General features: G+C 32.7%; 1 protein-coding gene across 16 annotated transcripts in view; it reads right to left on the bottom strand.

Moving 5' to 3' along the window:
• The window catches only part of LOC128225212 (uncharacterized), a 63,398-nt gene that overhangs the window by 21,681 nt on the left and 24,703 nt on the right, over positions 1–17,014 (bottom strand). For all 16 annotated transcript variants that reach the window (XR_008259622.1, XM_052935292.1, XM_052935286.1 and 13 more), the window contains 3 exons: positions 13,602–13,795; positions 3,514–3,572; positions 425–558 (listed from right to left, as the gene is read on the bottom strand). Coding sequence is in view for 15 of the 16 variants with exons in the window: in XM_052935292.1 (XP_052791252.1) it covers positions 425–558; positions 3,514–3,572; positions 13,602–13,795 (387 nt within the window). In the remaining variant the exon portion in view is untranslated. The remainder of the gene's footprint in view (positions 1–424; positions 559–3,513; positions 3,573–13,601; positions 13,796–17,014) is intronic.

The raw sequence follows: 17,014 nt of genomic DNA, 5'->3' as shown, positions 1-17,014 counted from the left end.
TCACGGCAATCATCTAACGATAAGATAAGGTTTATATTAAGTCTGGTTTCTAATGTCCAGTGGGGGGTGGGGGTGGGGTGAGGTGGAACATTGATATGTGCATATTGGACATTGCAAGGAAATGCTTTTGAATGACAATACATATTTCAGTCCAAACTAAACCAGTCAAACGTCACATGAACTTAATTTTCAATCTGACATTGATAGGTATATAATGAACAATATGTGGGGATGCTTTCAAATAAACAGCTTAACCAATAAAAATACGGATTTCTGCCCAGCAAAACAAAATCACTCTCACATCACATGGGCTTAATTTCAATTTATACTAATCATTAGAGTGTGTTGGAATTGGATTTAACGGCACGGCTATTTTGAATGAACCTCCTAATGCTAGAATTCTAACCATATAACATTTACTCACGGGGCCCATTCAATAGGTTGAGCTTTGATTGCGTTATACAGTGACTTGAGAACCTCCTTCGGAAAGTTAGCCCCGTCATTCAGATCAGCCAAGTTCTCGATAAACTCACTGCAAGCCATTTTCCGACCAACAGCCTGAAAACAAAAGAACAAAAATGTATTTCAAGACTGATCGCATTTTTTCTTGCATTTATGCTGTACGAACCCAGTAGGGCATGCAATGATGTATGAACTCAGTCGGGCACGCAATAATGTATGAACCCAGTAGGGCATGCAAGCATCTATAAAAGGACTAGGCGAATGTAAGTATACAAAAATAAATTACATATCAATAGCGAAGGCAGCTTGAAGCTAAGAGTCCCGCGCCTGTTTGTTTCCGGAGCAGAAATCAGTTATGGTGTCCAATTTGAAAGGTCATGAGAAAGTATTCCTAGTGGCTGTCTGCCTTAATGTTACTATACCATCTTGTCCTAACTTCTTATTTGTCGTCTGATTAATACATATGTATGCTATTAACATAACACGTTTATAAAACCAACAATGGACCATTCATGATAAATAATAATAACACACAATCCCTCAGGTAATGTTTTTCAATCAAGACTGGCAACTCAATTGATCATTTTTCTAAAGTACCTCAATTTACACTACTGCGTAAAAATTGATGCAGAAAAACCCTTTTTGGTAAGTTACACCAAGTAGTGAGTGCAATATTGTTCAATGACAACAGAACACGTACTAATTCTAGTTCAATATTTATGTTAAATAGTTCGTTCCTCTGAAATCACATTTTTTAAGGTTAGTTATTTTCATTGTGAGATAAAAAAAAATTGGTAGAAAAATATATATGATCGTGTTCTATTGAAATGTCCAATTTTAATTTCCAAAAACTATGCAGTAAAAGACAGAACTTAGTGGTCCTTCTGCGCAAGACTCATCTGATAATCAGCCATTGGGGGACATGCCTCATGGAATTTTCCTGTATGGCCAATTCACCGGAAATGCATGTTCGGTGTGAAGATATTTAATTCCTCAATTTCATTTTCATCCCCTTTTTAAGGGTCTATTATTATTGTCTTTTTAAACATTAGAATCAAAATAAGTTTCACATTGTAAATAATGCTTAAATTATTGTGGGACAGAGTTAACCATAATTAATAATATTGTTTTAATATTCAAAAAAGGATGAAAAAATGTCGAAAAAAATGGTTCTTATAAAGGTCTCCGGGTTTAATTTGAAAAAAAAAAATGACCATAAAACACGATATTTCTACCTCATCAGACTATAGTAGACTACAATAAATCTTTTAGCATTCACCAATCATTTAATATTTTTGCGCTTTCTGCTCTTAAATACACAGTTACAATCTTGTTATCAGTAATTAATATTTTAAATTAATGCATTATTTAGTAAGTTTTTAAAGGTTTATCAGTCAAAATTGATGTTTGTTATACATGTGTATGTCTTGATTTTGAATAAGAGTGTCACCTTGAAGAGTTATGTGACAAAGTGGCCAGAAATGTTCTATAATTATGTAGAATGACGCCATTCATTTAATAGCCTTGAAGATTAATGCGTTATATGGTTCAATGCACAGGGGTCACATTTGATACTTTAATATCATCATTATTCAGAGGCAAATCCTTGCAAAGCACTGAACGTGATTCATCAACAAAGAAGTCAACCGATATGACCTCCCAGGAATGGATTAACCGCCTCGGAAACCTGACCATTTTATTCTGATCAATAGTATGGTCAGTGCCAGACAGAAACGTTACATGATCTCGCCTATGGGGACCTTAATGGACAGTTGGGATGACAATGTAAGGATCTGTCACATTCATCAGCTTAATTGGAAAGACACGAGTTTGGTTAGTTTAACGATCATTCCGATAAAATATATTTTAGAGTAGAGTAGGAAAGCCTAACATTCAAACAAGTTTGAACTTACCAGATATGAGAAAATGTTTCTTGAAAATACTTAACGATCTATTATCTTAATTATCATGAAAATTGTCACCAATGAAAACACTTAAAGACACACTCTTACTCCCAAATAAGCAGAACCACAATTAATACAATTGTTTAGAATTTGATTTACCAAAAGGGATGAATAAATATCGAAAATAATGATTCTTATAAGACGATAGTTGATCATTGTAAATCTTTTAGGACCCTCTAGTCATTTTCAGTTTTCAGGTATTAAAAACAACGTTACAATCTTGTTATCAGTTATTAACATTTTAGATAAATGCATAATTTAGTAAGTAGTTCAAGGTTTATCACTCAAAATTTATGTTTGTTATACATGTATATGTATTGATTTTAAATATGAGTATCACTTAAATAAATACAGACAAAATTCGTGAGCAGATGCCTACCATGGTCTGTGTTTCTCACAGGACCATTGGTAAGTGAAAGCCAACCATGGTCTCTTTTTTTCTTTCAGTAAAATGAAAGGCATTACACAACATTAATATAGCCATTAATTTTAGCCTTGCCATAGATGTTTACATTCTTCCATGTAATACATCAGGGTGCATAACTTTTGACAAGTATTGAAACCAGAGTTGTGGGCTTTGTAACACATGAGCATTATACAGTCACTAGTAAGAGGTGTACAAAGTTTCATGTGAATATTTTGAATGGGTATTTAGTTGTAGGTAAGGTTTAAAGTTTTTGCACAACTTTTTCATATCATCAAGGGGCATAACTTCACAAACAGCCAGATTTATTGTTCTTGCTAAACATGTGCATATAGCCTTCATACATACAAAGTTTCATGTGAATACTTTCAACGATTTTTGAGGTATAACATAAGCTTTTTATGACTCCAACACCTAAGCTATGACAATAACTGATTTAGCTAAAGTGATATTGCATGGTTAACAATTGTGTACCAAGTCTCAATCAAATATCTTAACTAAATATGTCCAGCATTGAAGTTTGAGCAATAAGCTATGAAAAAAAACCCATAAAAGTTCAATAGAACTATTTTACTTCATACAGGCATATTGACCTAAATATCGCTAAACATATTTAAACATATTTACATATTTATTATTCACATGTTTATTCCCCAAGTTTACCTGGCCATGAAGGTCTGTGTTCAGTAACATGAGGGCACACACCAAGGTATGGCAGGCATCTGGAAGTAGAAACAGGTTCAAATTGTAAAGCATGGTAAAATGAAGGCTGATGGGGAAGTTAGAAACATGTTTAATTTGTTAAGCATGGTTTCTGATATTGCAAAATAAAGGATGATGTGGGAGTTTGATATACATGTATACTGATTCTTGCAGATACCTTTAAATTTAGGTTTTTTTTCCACCTTTTTAAAGAATTGAATTTTTTGAAGTATAAATATTTTGTACTTTTGACGCCAATAACATATAAATCAATTTGCCAAACAAAGCTACCCATTTTTTCATTTTTTTTTTATTATTCAACCTCCGAGTTTTGATTTCAACATATGAGGGATTTAATCATGGAATCATGATGTAGGCAAAACCATGTTGATGTTTCACATGAACCCTAGCAACAAATTCTAAATTTCTGATAAATAATGAGCTTTAAATGCCTGAAAAATGTTTTCTGTCCCTGGTATATTTATTTATCTAAACTTAACCTTGAGCTCATGTTGTTTTTCATGAATCTACTGGAAGATATTGACTTCTCTTAAATAACACTTTTATGATTTCTCATTAGAAATCTGAATGGAAACCAGCCAAGGTACATTGCAGGTATACGGTGGAAAAATTGAATACCTGACATGTATAATATCGATAACTATTTCATTATGTTCAAGCTGCAGATCTTCTGTAAATATCAGAATTCATTTGATTTGTTCACAGTCGGTATATAAGTGCAAAATTCTATCACTTCTATCTATTATATTCTTATTAAGTCTCATTAAAGACAGCAATAACATTATGCTTGTTTACATTTTTCAGTAAATAATAAAAAATGTTATTAAGTAACATTTAGTTTACTTCTGGTCATCAATATTATACCAGGAATTCAATATATTTCCAATTAACAAGTCCGTGAATGGATTTTTGTTATTTTAAAGCAAATTGACAGACTGTATTTCATATGTTGAGAATGATATAGTAGAGTGTGGCCAAATTAAATAGTAGTTTGTTGCTTGATAAATTAGAAGAACATGGCCCAATTATATGGTAAATTGTGACCTATTTATTACATAGTAGAGTCTGACCAAATAGTTATAAGAAAGTCACTCTTTTTTAGGCAAATGAAGGATATTTGTTGTAATAGTAATTTTACTCCAAAAGTTAACTTTATTCTATATTTTCCAACTCTAGAAAGAGCAGAACATTGTTTAAGCCGTGATTACATAACAGTCAATTGTCATAGTTCAGGCCATGATTACATCACAAATGAGTGACATAGTTCAGGCCATGATTACATCACAGACTAGTGACATAGTTCAGGCCATGATAACATCACAGAGTAGTGACATAGTTCAGGCCATGATTACATCAAAGACTAGTGAAATAGTTCAGGCCATGATTACATCACAGACTAGTGACATAGCTCAGGCCATGATTACATCACAGACTAGTGACATAGTTCAGGCCATGATTACATCACAGACTAGTGACATAGTTCAGGCCATGATTACATCACAGATTAGTGACATAGTTCAGGCCATGATTACATCCAAGTGAAGTGTTTTAGTTCAGGCCATAAATACATCATAGATTCATGACATAGTTCAGGCCATGGATACATCACAGATTAGTGACATAGTTCAGGCCATGATTGGCCAACAGTTGAGTGTTTGAGTTAAAGCCATGATTACATACAAGTTGAGTGTCATAGTAAAGCCATGATTACATCCAAGTTGAGTGTCATAGTAAAGCCATGATTACATTCAAGTTGAGTGTCATAGTAAAGCCATGATTACATCCAAGTTGAGTGTCATAGTAAAGCCATGCTTACATCCAAGTTGAGTGTCATAGTAAAGCCATGCTTACATCCAAGTTGAGTGTCATAGTAAAGCCATGATTACATCCAAGTTGAGTGTCATAGTAAAGCCATGATTACATCCAAGTTGAGTGTCATAGTAAAGCCATGCTTACATCCAAGTTGAGTGTCATAGTAAAGCCATGCTTACATCCAAGTTGAGTGTCATAGTTCAGACCATGAATACACAACAGTTGGGTGTCTATAACAGTTATATCCATAATTATATCACAGTCGCGTGTCATAGTTTAAACCATGTTTACATCACGGTTGAATGTCATAGTTTAAACCATTATTGCATCACAGTCATGTGTCATAGTTTAAACCATGATTACATCACAGTTGAGTGTCATACTTTAAACCATTATTACATCACAGTTGAGTGTCATAGTTTAAACCATTATTACATCACAGTTGAGTGTCATAGTTTAAACCATTATTACATCACAGTTGAGTGTCATAGTTTAAACCATTATTACATCACAGTTGAGTGTCATAGTTTAAACCATTATTACATCACAGTTGAGTGTCATAGTTTAAACCATTATTACATCACAGTTGAGTGTCATACTTTAAACCATTGTTACAATACAGTTGAGTGTCATAGTTTAAACCATTATTACATCACAGTTGAGTGTCATAGTTTAAACCATTGTTACATCACAGTTGAGTGTCATACTTTAAACCATTGTTACATCACAGTTGAGTGTCATACTTTAAACCATTATTACATCACAGTTGAGTGTCATACTTTAAACCATTATTACATCACAGTTGAGTGTCATACTTTAAACCATTATTACATCACAGTTGAGTGTCATACTTTAAACCATTATTACATCACAGTTGAGTGTCATAGTTTAAACCATTATTACATCACAGTTGATTGTCATAGTTTAAACCATTATTACATCACAGTTGATTGTCATAGTTTAAACCATTATTACATCACAGTTGATTGTCATAGTTTAAACCATTATTACATCACAGTTGATTGTCATAGTTTAAACCATTATTACATCACAGTTGAGTGTCATAGTTTAAACCATTATTACATCACAGTTGAGTGTCATAGTTTAAACCATTGTTACATCACAGTTGAGTGTCATACTTTAAACCATTGTTACATCACAGTTGAGTGTCATACTTTAAACCATTGTTACATCACAGTTGAGTGTCATACTTTAAACCATTGTTACATCACAGTTGAGTGTCATACTTTAAACCATTATTACATCACAGTTGAGTGTCATACTTTAAACCATTATTACATCACAGTTGAGTGTCATACTTTAAACCATTATTACATCACAGTTGAGTGTCATACTTTAAACCATTATTACATCACAGTTGAGTGTCATAGTTTAAACCATTATTACATCACAGTTGAGTGTCATAGTTTAAACCCTGATTACATCATGGTTAAGTGTCATAGTTTAAACCATTTTTGCATCACAGTCGCGTGTCAATTACCGTTGAGCGCTATACTTAGAGACATGTTTATATCACTGTTGAGAGTCATAATTCTGTGTCAAGAAACAAAGATCCAAGTTGTGTATGTGACTTCCCTTCATAAACTCAGGTGTTTTGTTGAAGGGAATTTTTTTTTCCATTTTAGGGTACCATTTCCAGAGATATCTTGAAGACATTTGAAAACAACTTCAAAACATTCCTGAAGGAGAGATGCCTAATGCCAGCTCCTGCTTTATGAAGTGAAAACAAAACACCTTGCCAAATAACCGAAGATGGATTCCTTGTCGCTTGTGTGCACATTAATTATCATTACAGACTGATTGGTTTGCAAATGGAGACATTTCCGAGATTCAGTAAAACATAGGAATCCTTAGGGTATAACGAGCCGGTAATGCTAATTTCTGGTGCATTAGCCCTGCAGTTAAATCAAGTTATTGTCTTTTCTAAAGAGGCGATGGATGAATATGCAGTGCAGTCTTAAAGGGGCTGTTCTCCGTATGATGAAATAGCGAAAAAAAGAAAGAAAATTGTTGAAAACCGACATAAACATGGTATCGATGTGTACAATGCATTGAAACTTACTAACTGAAGTACCACATAGTTTACAATTAATTTATATTTCTCAGTTTTTTGGTATATTTCAATTAATAAAGATTACTCGGTATGTCTACCTAGAAGAATTCATTTCTTATGCATTATTGGCTAGTCGATGTTATCACGTGATATTACCAAGTTAGGTATATCACTTAAATATTCCAACTGATAAGGGTAAGCCTTCGTAGCACAGTGGATACACCACTGGACTGCAATTTTGACGACCCCGGTTCAAACCCAGTCTCAGACACCTTTTTTTTTTACATTTTGATATTTTTTTTACAAATATGATATCAAAGAGTAAACATTTTATTAAACAATTGTCCTGAGATTCGTTACAGAAAAAAACTTGTTTTGGTGCCAATCTGGTGTACAGTCCCTTAAAAAGGGGAATGCATTATAAATACACAAATTATGCTGAAGATAAACTAAGAAAAAACACCTCTTGTTACAGTATAAATTCTGTTAAATTTTAACCATAAATATGCATTGCCTTTTAGCCGATAAGTATACACTATTTTCATCTTATTCTGAGTGCTCAAGATTGTATTATTTGCATTTAATACAAATTAAACAAAACATAATGCAGTCTTAAAAGATAAAAGTCAGCACTTCTACCGGGTAATATTATTTTTTAAGAATTTCGCTATCTGAAATTGCTCTTTCGCATTATGTAATGGAATATTTATGAAAAACTTTTAAATATGCCCAATTATTCAAAGACATTTTGCCAATCCCAAAGACTTTAACCGTTACAAAACAAAACTATCAGCAATCATTAAAATAATTATGTTCACAACCAATGGCTTTCTTATTTCCACTTCAAGTTCTAGTTTCATGACACTTTTGGCCACCACCTAATGACAACTTCATCATCGAAACCCCATTTCCTTTAGAAAATGTATGTGCCAAAAATAAAATTGGCCAACAAATCGGACCACAGTCAATCAGATTATAAACCTGAAGTAAGTAAACAGTTTTCCGGGGAAAGTTCTTGCAAAGAGGGTTATAGGAGCCAATATGACAGATAGATTGGCATATTGAACATATTAAGTGCCACTTAGCAACAAGAATAGGAAAAGATATGTCAAACTTATGTGACAATATGTATTGGTATGTTTACACTTTGGTTTCTTCAATAGGTTCAATAGGGAGGTTTATTGATACCATGTAAGGAAGTTTGTTATTACGGCCTTACGTACTGGAAATAAAACTATATTTAGGTTTTATTATGGTTGTATGAACTGCTGAAACACCATGTTTAGGTTTTATTTAGGTTGTATGAACTAAAAAAGGCCCGTATAATGTTTGGGTTCTGTTTATGTTGACATGCTCAGTAGCTGTGTCAACTTCTATAAGGCCAAAAAAAATAAAAAATATGTCTGTTTCGGGTAACCCGACCCTACCTATAAAAATGCGCCGACCCTAACTATTTTTTTTCGTTTCGCAGCAAAAAAAATATTCGTTAGCGAATAGATAGTTACGAAGGGCGGATAAATGCAGATTTTAATCAGAATGATTGTTTATATGATAAAACAAAGTCAGGCAATGACAGTAATGTAGGAATGTCTGCCATGTGCAAGAAAACACGATGAACTTATGACAGATTTAAAAAAAAAAAAATGCCTACCTAGAAATTTTGGGAAGGTTACCCTAAACAAACATTTTTTTTTTTGGCCTAAGTGTAAAGTCAAGTCTGAGATTTAAACAGTAAAGTTTACTTTTGAAATCAATAGTGGAAAAAAAAGTAACAAATTACGCTCAAAACGCACCATTTCAGAATATTTATTGTTAACATTTTCAGGGGGATTAATCCCAACACCCCTGCCAATATTTTAAACCACTAAAATTCCAGTTCTAGGGGAGGATCAAATGTCAAAAGGCTGTTCCCCAAAGTTATGCCCCTTTAACTTCAACCCCTGGATCCCTGAAAACTATATTATTTGTTAAAGAATGCCAATTTTAACAAATAAGGGCCATACTTCGGACTCGATAATGCAATCTGGCTGTTGATGGAACTCAGATGAGATGGTATGCCAATAAACATTGCGACCAAGTTCGGTTAAGATTGGATTACAAACGCCAAAGTAAGGGAGCAGAACGAGAATGTGACGCTGGCGGACATGAGCCACACTTCATGATCCTCATATAACTGCAAAGGTATGCAGGTGACAAAATACTTCACATGCAATCACTATTGCTAGACACTTGCATAACCAACAGTCTGCCAAATTCTGAGACCATTGTCTTTGGTCATAATCAGATAGAATCAAAGAACGCTTTAACCTTAGAATTACCTTTTGCATTGACATATGGCAAGCTAGATGAAAGGTTAATGGATAGTAATTTTCTTTTTGTCTGGTCTGTGATCTCAAACATCTCATTTTCTGAACTTGGCAGAATAATGATCTCTCTAGAGTACCGTATCAATGAAAACAAATATCTGTATGGCTGGGTGACATTCTGTGTTGTAATAGGGAAGGACAAACAAATCAATGGCTTTTTAATGTAAAACTTACTGAAAGAGCTAGACACTTTTTCATAGTTTATATGTATGCACCGGCTATAAATATGGTGGACTGTTTCAATGAAGGATTTAAAGGGACTATATATATAGACACCAGATTGCCCAAAAATCGACAAAAACAGTATTTCCTCATAACAAGCCTAGAATTGACAATAAGAGCAAGTAGGAGGCCAATTATACATCATTTTACATGATTAAAATAATAAAAACACAACATTGACACTGTTGTATCATCTGGGTTTCCCCATTTAAAAATAGCGAACAAGGGTTTCCCAGTTTGAATCATATCTGTTTATGAGTACAGATAAATATAATGATGCTATTTTTAAACTCACTGGAATTTAATTGGTACACAACCCCAGTTAATTTCAAATTGGAAAACTGAGGAAAAACTGCGAATGATTGTGTCGTAAGAGATTTGCTTCATTAGTAAGTTAGATTAAATTTGTTGTTTATTTTATGTAAGTTTTTGACAACTTTCTATTTTTTGGCTTCATCTGGTGTCTAGTCCCTTTAAGTCATAACTTAAAGTCAATTATCTTAAATCTGATTAACCTTCACTAATGGAAATACATCGATTTTGTTTATATCCTCTGGTTCATTTTTAAATTGTTGGCTAAACTAAATCATTTCAACAAATATTTAACAAAATAATGGAGCTATGACACCAAGATCATTTCAAATTACAACTAAAATCAAATTTAAAACTTTATTGAACTCGGGCCCACATTAGTGTCAATGTCAAGGGATTTTTCACTCTTGACACCCCAAATTTTAAACCCAAATCTGTACCCATTGCTATATCGCCCAAGTCTAATCATAACATCATGCTGTCAAGTTTTCTTTCAATCATTTGCAATACAAATAATTATGCTTTGTATACATTCTTTTCATTCCAACCTTACAAATTTTAATTTTAAAAGTCTGCACTGAAAGGAAACATCATGATGATAAAGGCTCACGTCAAGGTTCCAAAGAATCTTTAGATACTTATTTTTATCATAATTTAAAGCTGCACTCTCACAGATTTACCATTTTTACAACTTTTTATTTTTTTGTCTTGGAAAGAGCAAATATTTGCGTAAATATTTGCGTAAATATCTGCAAATCAATGATAAAAGATTGCTGACAAAAGATCAGATCGCAGATTTTCATATTTCTGTATCTTAGTTAATGTTTAATGGCTTAAACCGTTACTAACGGTTTAAGAAAAATGCATTGAACATCAATTTTTGAACTTGAATATAAAAATCTGCGATCTAAATTTTTTGTCAGCAGTCTTATATGACCGGTTTCCATGGATTTTCGCAAAAATTGGCTCGTTCCAAGACAAAAAATGAAAAAGTTGTCAAAACGTTCAATCTGTGAGTGCAGCTTTAAGTTAAGATAATAAATCATGGTAAATCTGAAAAAAAAATGCATGGCTTACTTCTTAAAATGTTAATGCTTTACTTAAATCATAACGACATTTCACTTAATATGAGTGACATAAGTGTGAGAACAAGGCTGCATTCAGGTCGTCGCGTACATTTAAACTCCATTCATCCTCGGTTAAAATTACAATTATGCATTTTGCCTAATAACAATTTCTAGTATTATAAGTCTTTTGTAAGTATTCTCAAATCGATTACAGCTGTTATATATTAAAAAATACAGGCAAATACTGCAGAAATGATACTGACAAAGAGGACTTGGAATGAACCTCAAGGCTCCTCTGTTTTTTCAGTCTAACAAGGGACATTACTCAAAAATGATTAAAGCAAGAGTTATGGGCCAGGCAATATATGTGTACCAAATTTCATTTAAATATTTTGAATGGTTTTTGAGTTAACGCCAACACATTGATTTTCCCAAACAACATCTCTGCTTATACTGACATCTGGTCATTGAAATATTATGAATGTTTTTTTAGCTTAAACGTCAACGCATTGTTTTTCCCAAACAACACCTCTGCCTACTGACACTGGTCATTTGAATATTAGGAATGGTTTTTGAGTTATTGCCAACCCATCATTTTTCCCAAACAACACCTCTGCTTACTGACACCTGGTCATTTGAATATTAGGAATGGTTTTTAAGTTATTGCCAACGCATTATTTTTCCCAAACAACACCCTCGCCTACTGACACTTGGTCATTGGAATATTTTGAATGGTTTTCGAGTTATCATTGACACTGTTTTTCCCAAACAACACCTTCACCTACTGACACCTGGTCATTTGAATATTTTGAAAGGTTTTCGAGTTATCGCCAACACATTGTTTTTCCCAAACAACACTGACACCTGGTCATTGGAATATTATTAATGGTTTTTGAGCCACAAATTGTTTTAAGGCCTACTGACACCTGGTCATCTGAATATTATTAATGGTTTTTGAGCCACAAATTGTTTTACTGCCTACTGACACCTGGTCTTTTTTTCGAACTTCATTTCTCTACAAATTATTTCACTAACAAATGAGCTAAAAATGTTCATGTAAGCAAAATGAAAAGGTTTATAGGTTTAGCTTTTTCATTTCAGAAATAACAATGACATAAAATTCTGAAGTCTACTGAAGCCATACAGACTCCAGGGGAAATCAATATGGAACAAAGTTACGAGCCAATATGTTTTTTGAAATATTTAGGTAAGAAACAAAAGAGTTGTAAGTAGCTTTAAATATAAAACACGTACAATGTTTTCGCTTACAACATATAGCATGGAAACTCAGGGAAAATAGTTTTATGCAATAAATTTTGTTCAAGTAAATGTTCTTTGTATGAAACCGAGTTATTTTCAAGTACATCTTTGAAAACATAGAATAGACTTTATGGAACTGAATAGTTTTGAAATAATTCTTTAAAAACTAAATGGATTTCTAAGGAACTATCGAAACTGTTTTCATTCTTGTATCTATAAAAAGATAATTGACCGCTTCTTTAAACAGAGGCAAAATAAAATCTCATTGTTCAATGAACGGTAAACATAAAAAATTTATATAACGTTAAAGTACTTTTCACATCTGATTTTTTAATGATTTTTTTCTCCCAGTTTATTCCAGGTTCTTATCAAGGAACTTGGTATAAGGCTCTGGGAAATTTTAACACTCAATCAGCAATAACAATGATTCCATGCCGGTCTCAATAATTAACAAGATCTAACTGCAGGCAGATGCACAGCTTTGTCCATTTTGGCAGTTGATTAAGCCAGGATTGTGTTACCTACAGCACATGTGCATATTGTCATAGGGAAGAAATATACCAAGTTTCATGATAATGCTTTTGGTACAATCCCACATCAACAACAATGATGAGGACATCATAGCAATAAGACAATCACATGACTCATACAACACACATAAACAAGAGTCCCAAAGCAAACACCAATGATTGTCTGTTTTTCTTCTTCAATCGAATGAGGCGCATTAATCAAGAATAGTTAAAGCCAGAATTATAAACCTTGCTTTACATAAGCGTATTGCTACTGGCAACATGTATAGCAAGTTTCATCTGAACGTCTCGAATGCTTTTTGAGTAATGGCAAATTAGAAAATTGGCATGACGTTGAAAACGACACAAAAGTTATCATGGAAAACATACAAGCTCAAAATCTCACCTTCAGAGTTGTAAGTCCCGGGGTTGCTCTCAATGTAGTGTCGTGAGAAGTGGGCCAACACTCGCTCCCTCTCTTGTGTCTCCCCGATGAGGGAGAACTGTCCCAGAAATTTCCGTAAGGCCGCATCGAGGCTGTCTTCCGCAAAGTCAAAGAATTTGAGGTATTCCTCAGCAACCAGTATGTTAAAGTCATTCCTGAAAGCCATGGTAACACATGTTTTTATTAATCATGATTTTATTTTTTCATTTAAAATAAAAATAAAATTGATAACTTGATGCAAATTTTCACATGGGTGATTTAGTTTTAGTTATTCCTGAAAATCGTGGAATTTGTTCACTGTATAGGTGAAATATGCTAGACTTTAGACAGCTTGAGTTTGATTATTTCTATAGATTAAGCTTTCTTGTATTCAATAAGCGTTATTAGCAGATAAATCATAAACGTAGCAATTTTACCAGAAATCAAACATACGTTAAATACATCGTGTATAGATGAAATTACAATTATAAATGCAGCAATTGCACCAGAAATCAAACACATGTTATACATCATGTTCAGATGAAATTACAATTTAGATGCTTTAATGATAATTAATACAGTTTACATTGTCGGATTTAAACCCTAATACTTATTTAACACATGTGCAGATGACATAAATGTCATCTTAGTGAACAAAAGACAAACATTTATAAATTCTTCATTGTCAAAACTGTACAACGCCTTCCAAAATCAATCAATGAATCACTGCACTAAGTCCTTCAAATGATAAAAATACGTTAAATGTAGCAATCCTTTTAAACCATGAGGTAACTATAACATATTTACTTTAAATGATTCACTTTCATTGTAGGAATGTTGAAAATTGTTTAAACACTTTAACACACTTTATTTTAATACATATTTATGATATAAAATATTTCCCCGTTCACTACAAATTACTCATGCAGGGCATAACAAAATAAATACATTGTATTTCAACGTTATAACCATTTCAAATTTTGCGGTTTATAAATTCTTAACAATAAATAAAGGCCTTGCAACTATATTTGTTTTTTTGTATCCAAAGAGCATGTAATATTTTTGTGCTATTGGCAGTTAAAGTGACACTGTTATTTAAAATCAATGCATGTTAACACATGTCTGACAAACATAAATTTTGAATGATAAACCTTTAACTACTTTACTTACTAAATAACGCATTTATGGTAAATATTAATTTCTTTATAACAAGATTGTAACGATGTATTGAATAGCTGAAAATGCACAAATATTAAATGACTGGTGAGTGCTAAAAGATTTACAGGTAGAAATATCGTGTTTTCTGCACCTGTCTTTCAAATTGAACATAGTATCCTTCATAAGACCAAATGTTTTCGATATTAATTCAACCATTTCAGTAAAGTAAAACAATCGTATTAATTGTGGTAAATCTTATTTGGGAGTAAGAGTGTATCTTTAAATGTTAAATTTGATGCCTGGTAACGTCATATTATATAATAAGTTTTGTTATCATTTGAAAGGGTAGTTCTTACTCTAATTATTTATATGTAAAATACATGACAGAACAAACATTAAAGATTAAGTATAAGCAGGCTTTTTTGTTCATTATTCAACTGAAATCAAAAAGTGAAATGACCTATTTGCACTCTTTCAAGGCCAAAACATCTTGTAATCTTTGCGATATATATTTATTTTTTACGATATTAAATCTTTCTCTTAACTGTTTAAAATGATTACCATCGTAATATGGGGCCACCAGATAGAAATTATTTTCAAATTTGACATTGGATAATTTTGGCAACAGAAGAAGCCCCTTCCCCTGCCCCCCACCCGTTCTGGCAGTTCATGCATATACACAAATACATTAGGCATGCTTAGCACATTGCAGACTTATAAAAGTAAATATGTATGTCAATAAAATACATTTTGCAACAAATAACACTTGAAGCATGCATGCTTTAACAATACTTGAATAAGTTTGAATGATATTAACATGTAATGAAAACAATAGCTTGAAGCAAGAAGTTAAATCCTTATATAATGTGATTATGCAGTAAGCTTAAAATAATCAAATTGTAAGCTTGAAATGATCAAGTTGTAAGCTTGAAATAATGCCTAAGATGATCTATTAGTAAGCTTACAATTATCAAGTAAGCTTACAATGATTAAGAAGTAAGCTTGAAAGGATCAAATTGTAAGCTTAAAATGATCAAGTAGAAAGCTTACATTATGATCAAAAGTAAGCCTAAAATGATCAACTAATAACCCTAATATGATATCTAGAAGTACGCCTAAAGCAATAATATGTCATTAATATTTTTTGAAAAGTCTGCTCATTTTATTATCCCATAACCTGCAACAGCTTTTGTTTAAAGAAAGGTTTTCGTTCTATATTTAATAATGATATTGCATAAATTCCTGCTTTTTTTTAAATGAAAATAAACAAATGAAAAAAACACTTTTGCCTAAATTCATTGAACAGTAGGGTCCACTTTCTGCATTGTTTTTAAGTACAACACAATGGAAAGAAACAGCGGTTAAGGGAGCCTAAAAGTCTACACAAGGATAAGTGGGGGAGGAAAACCTAGAACCGGATTTATAAACTTATGAACAATAAATTTTGAAGAAAACTTATACTCATTTCCTATTTATTTTCTGACTCACAGCTGCCCATATCTAAAACCAAAGCTGAATCTTCATATTGTGATCAAGGGGCATATTTAACCAAAACAAACGTTGTTTCCAAGGTTACAATAATTTCATAAAATGTAATTTTGCACATGCGTACTAAGTCTCAAGTTAGTATGATAATTTAGAAAAATCAGGGATGTGATTGACCTGGCAGCTGAAGGGCTGAAACCATCTCGGCCATGGGTTCTTATGGCACTTTTGGGGTCAAAAACACACTGCCTTAGAAGAAAAACTGGCTTTTTAGAAGCTCTTTTGAGGGTCAATTTTAAATGTAACTGTGAACATTTGTATTAAGTTTCATGTCAATATTGTTAATAATGCTTTTCGAGTTTAGTTTAAATTGATGTATTTATGATTAACATTATATCAATCCATCTTGTTAGCTCGATTTTATGCGAGCGTGTGAACTCAGCCTACAAAAACTTTTGCACAGCAACAATGACAAAGAAAATAGATTCCGTCAATGATAATAACATGATAGATGAGACAATACAAATACTATTTTCTGTTGCACAGTGACAATGAAAACAGATCACGCCACTGATGATAACTGATGGATAAGACAATACCAAGACTTCTTTTGTTGCACAGTAACAAAGACAATATAAATAGAACACGCCAATGATGGCAACCAGATGGATAAGACAATAACAAGACTTTTTTCTTGCAAAGAACAGAAAAGCTCAAACTTGCTACCAACTGAACAGTTAGGTAATCTCATT

This window comes from Mya arenaria, chromosome 2 (genome assembly GCF_026914265.1).
Source record: "Mya arenaria isolate MELC-2E11 chromosome 2, ASM2691426v1".
NCBI lineage: Eukaryota > Metazoa > Mollusca > Bivalvia > Myida > Myidae > Mya > Mya arenaria.
Note: the sequence above shows the minus strand (reverse complement) of the source record. Positions and strands in the feature narration are given on the sequence as shown.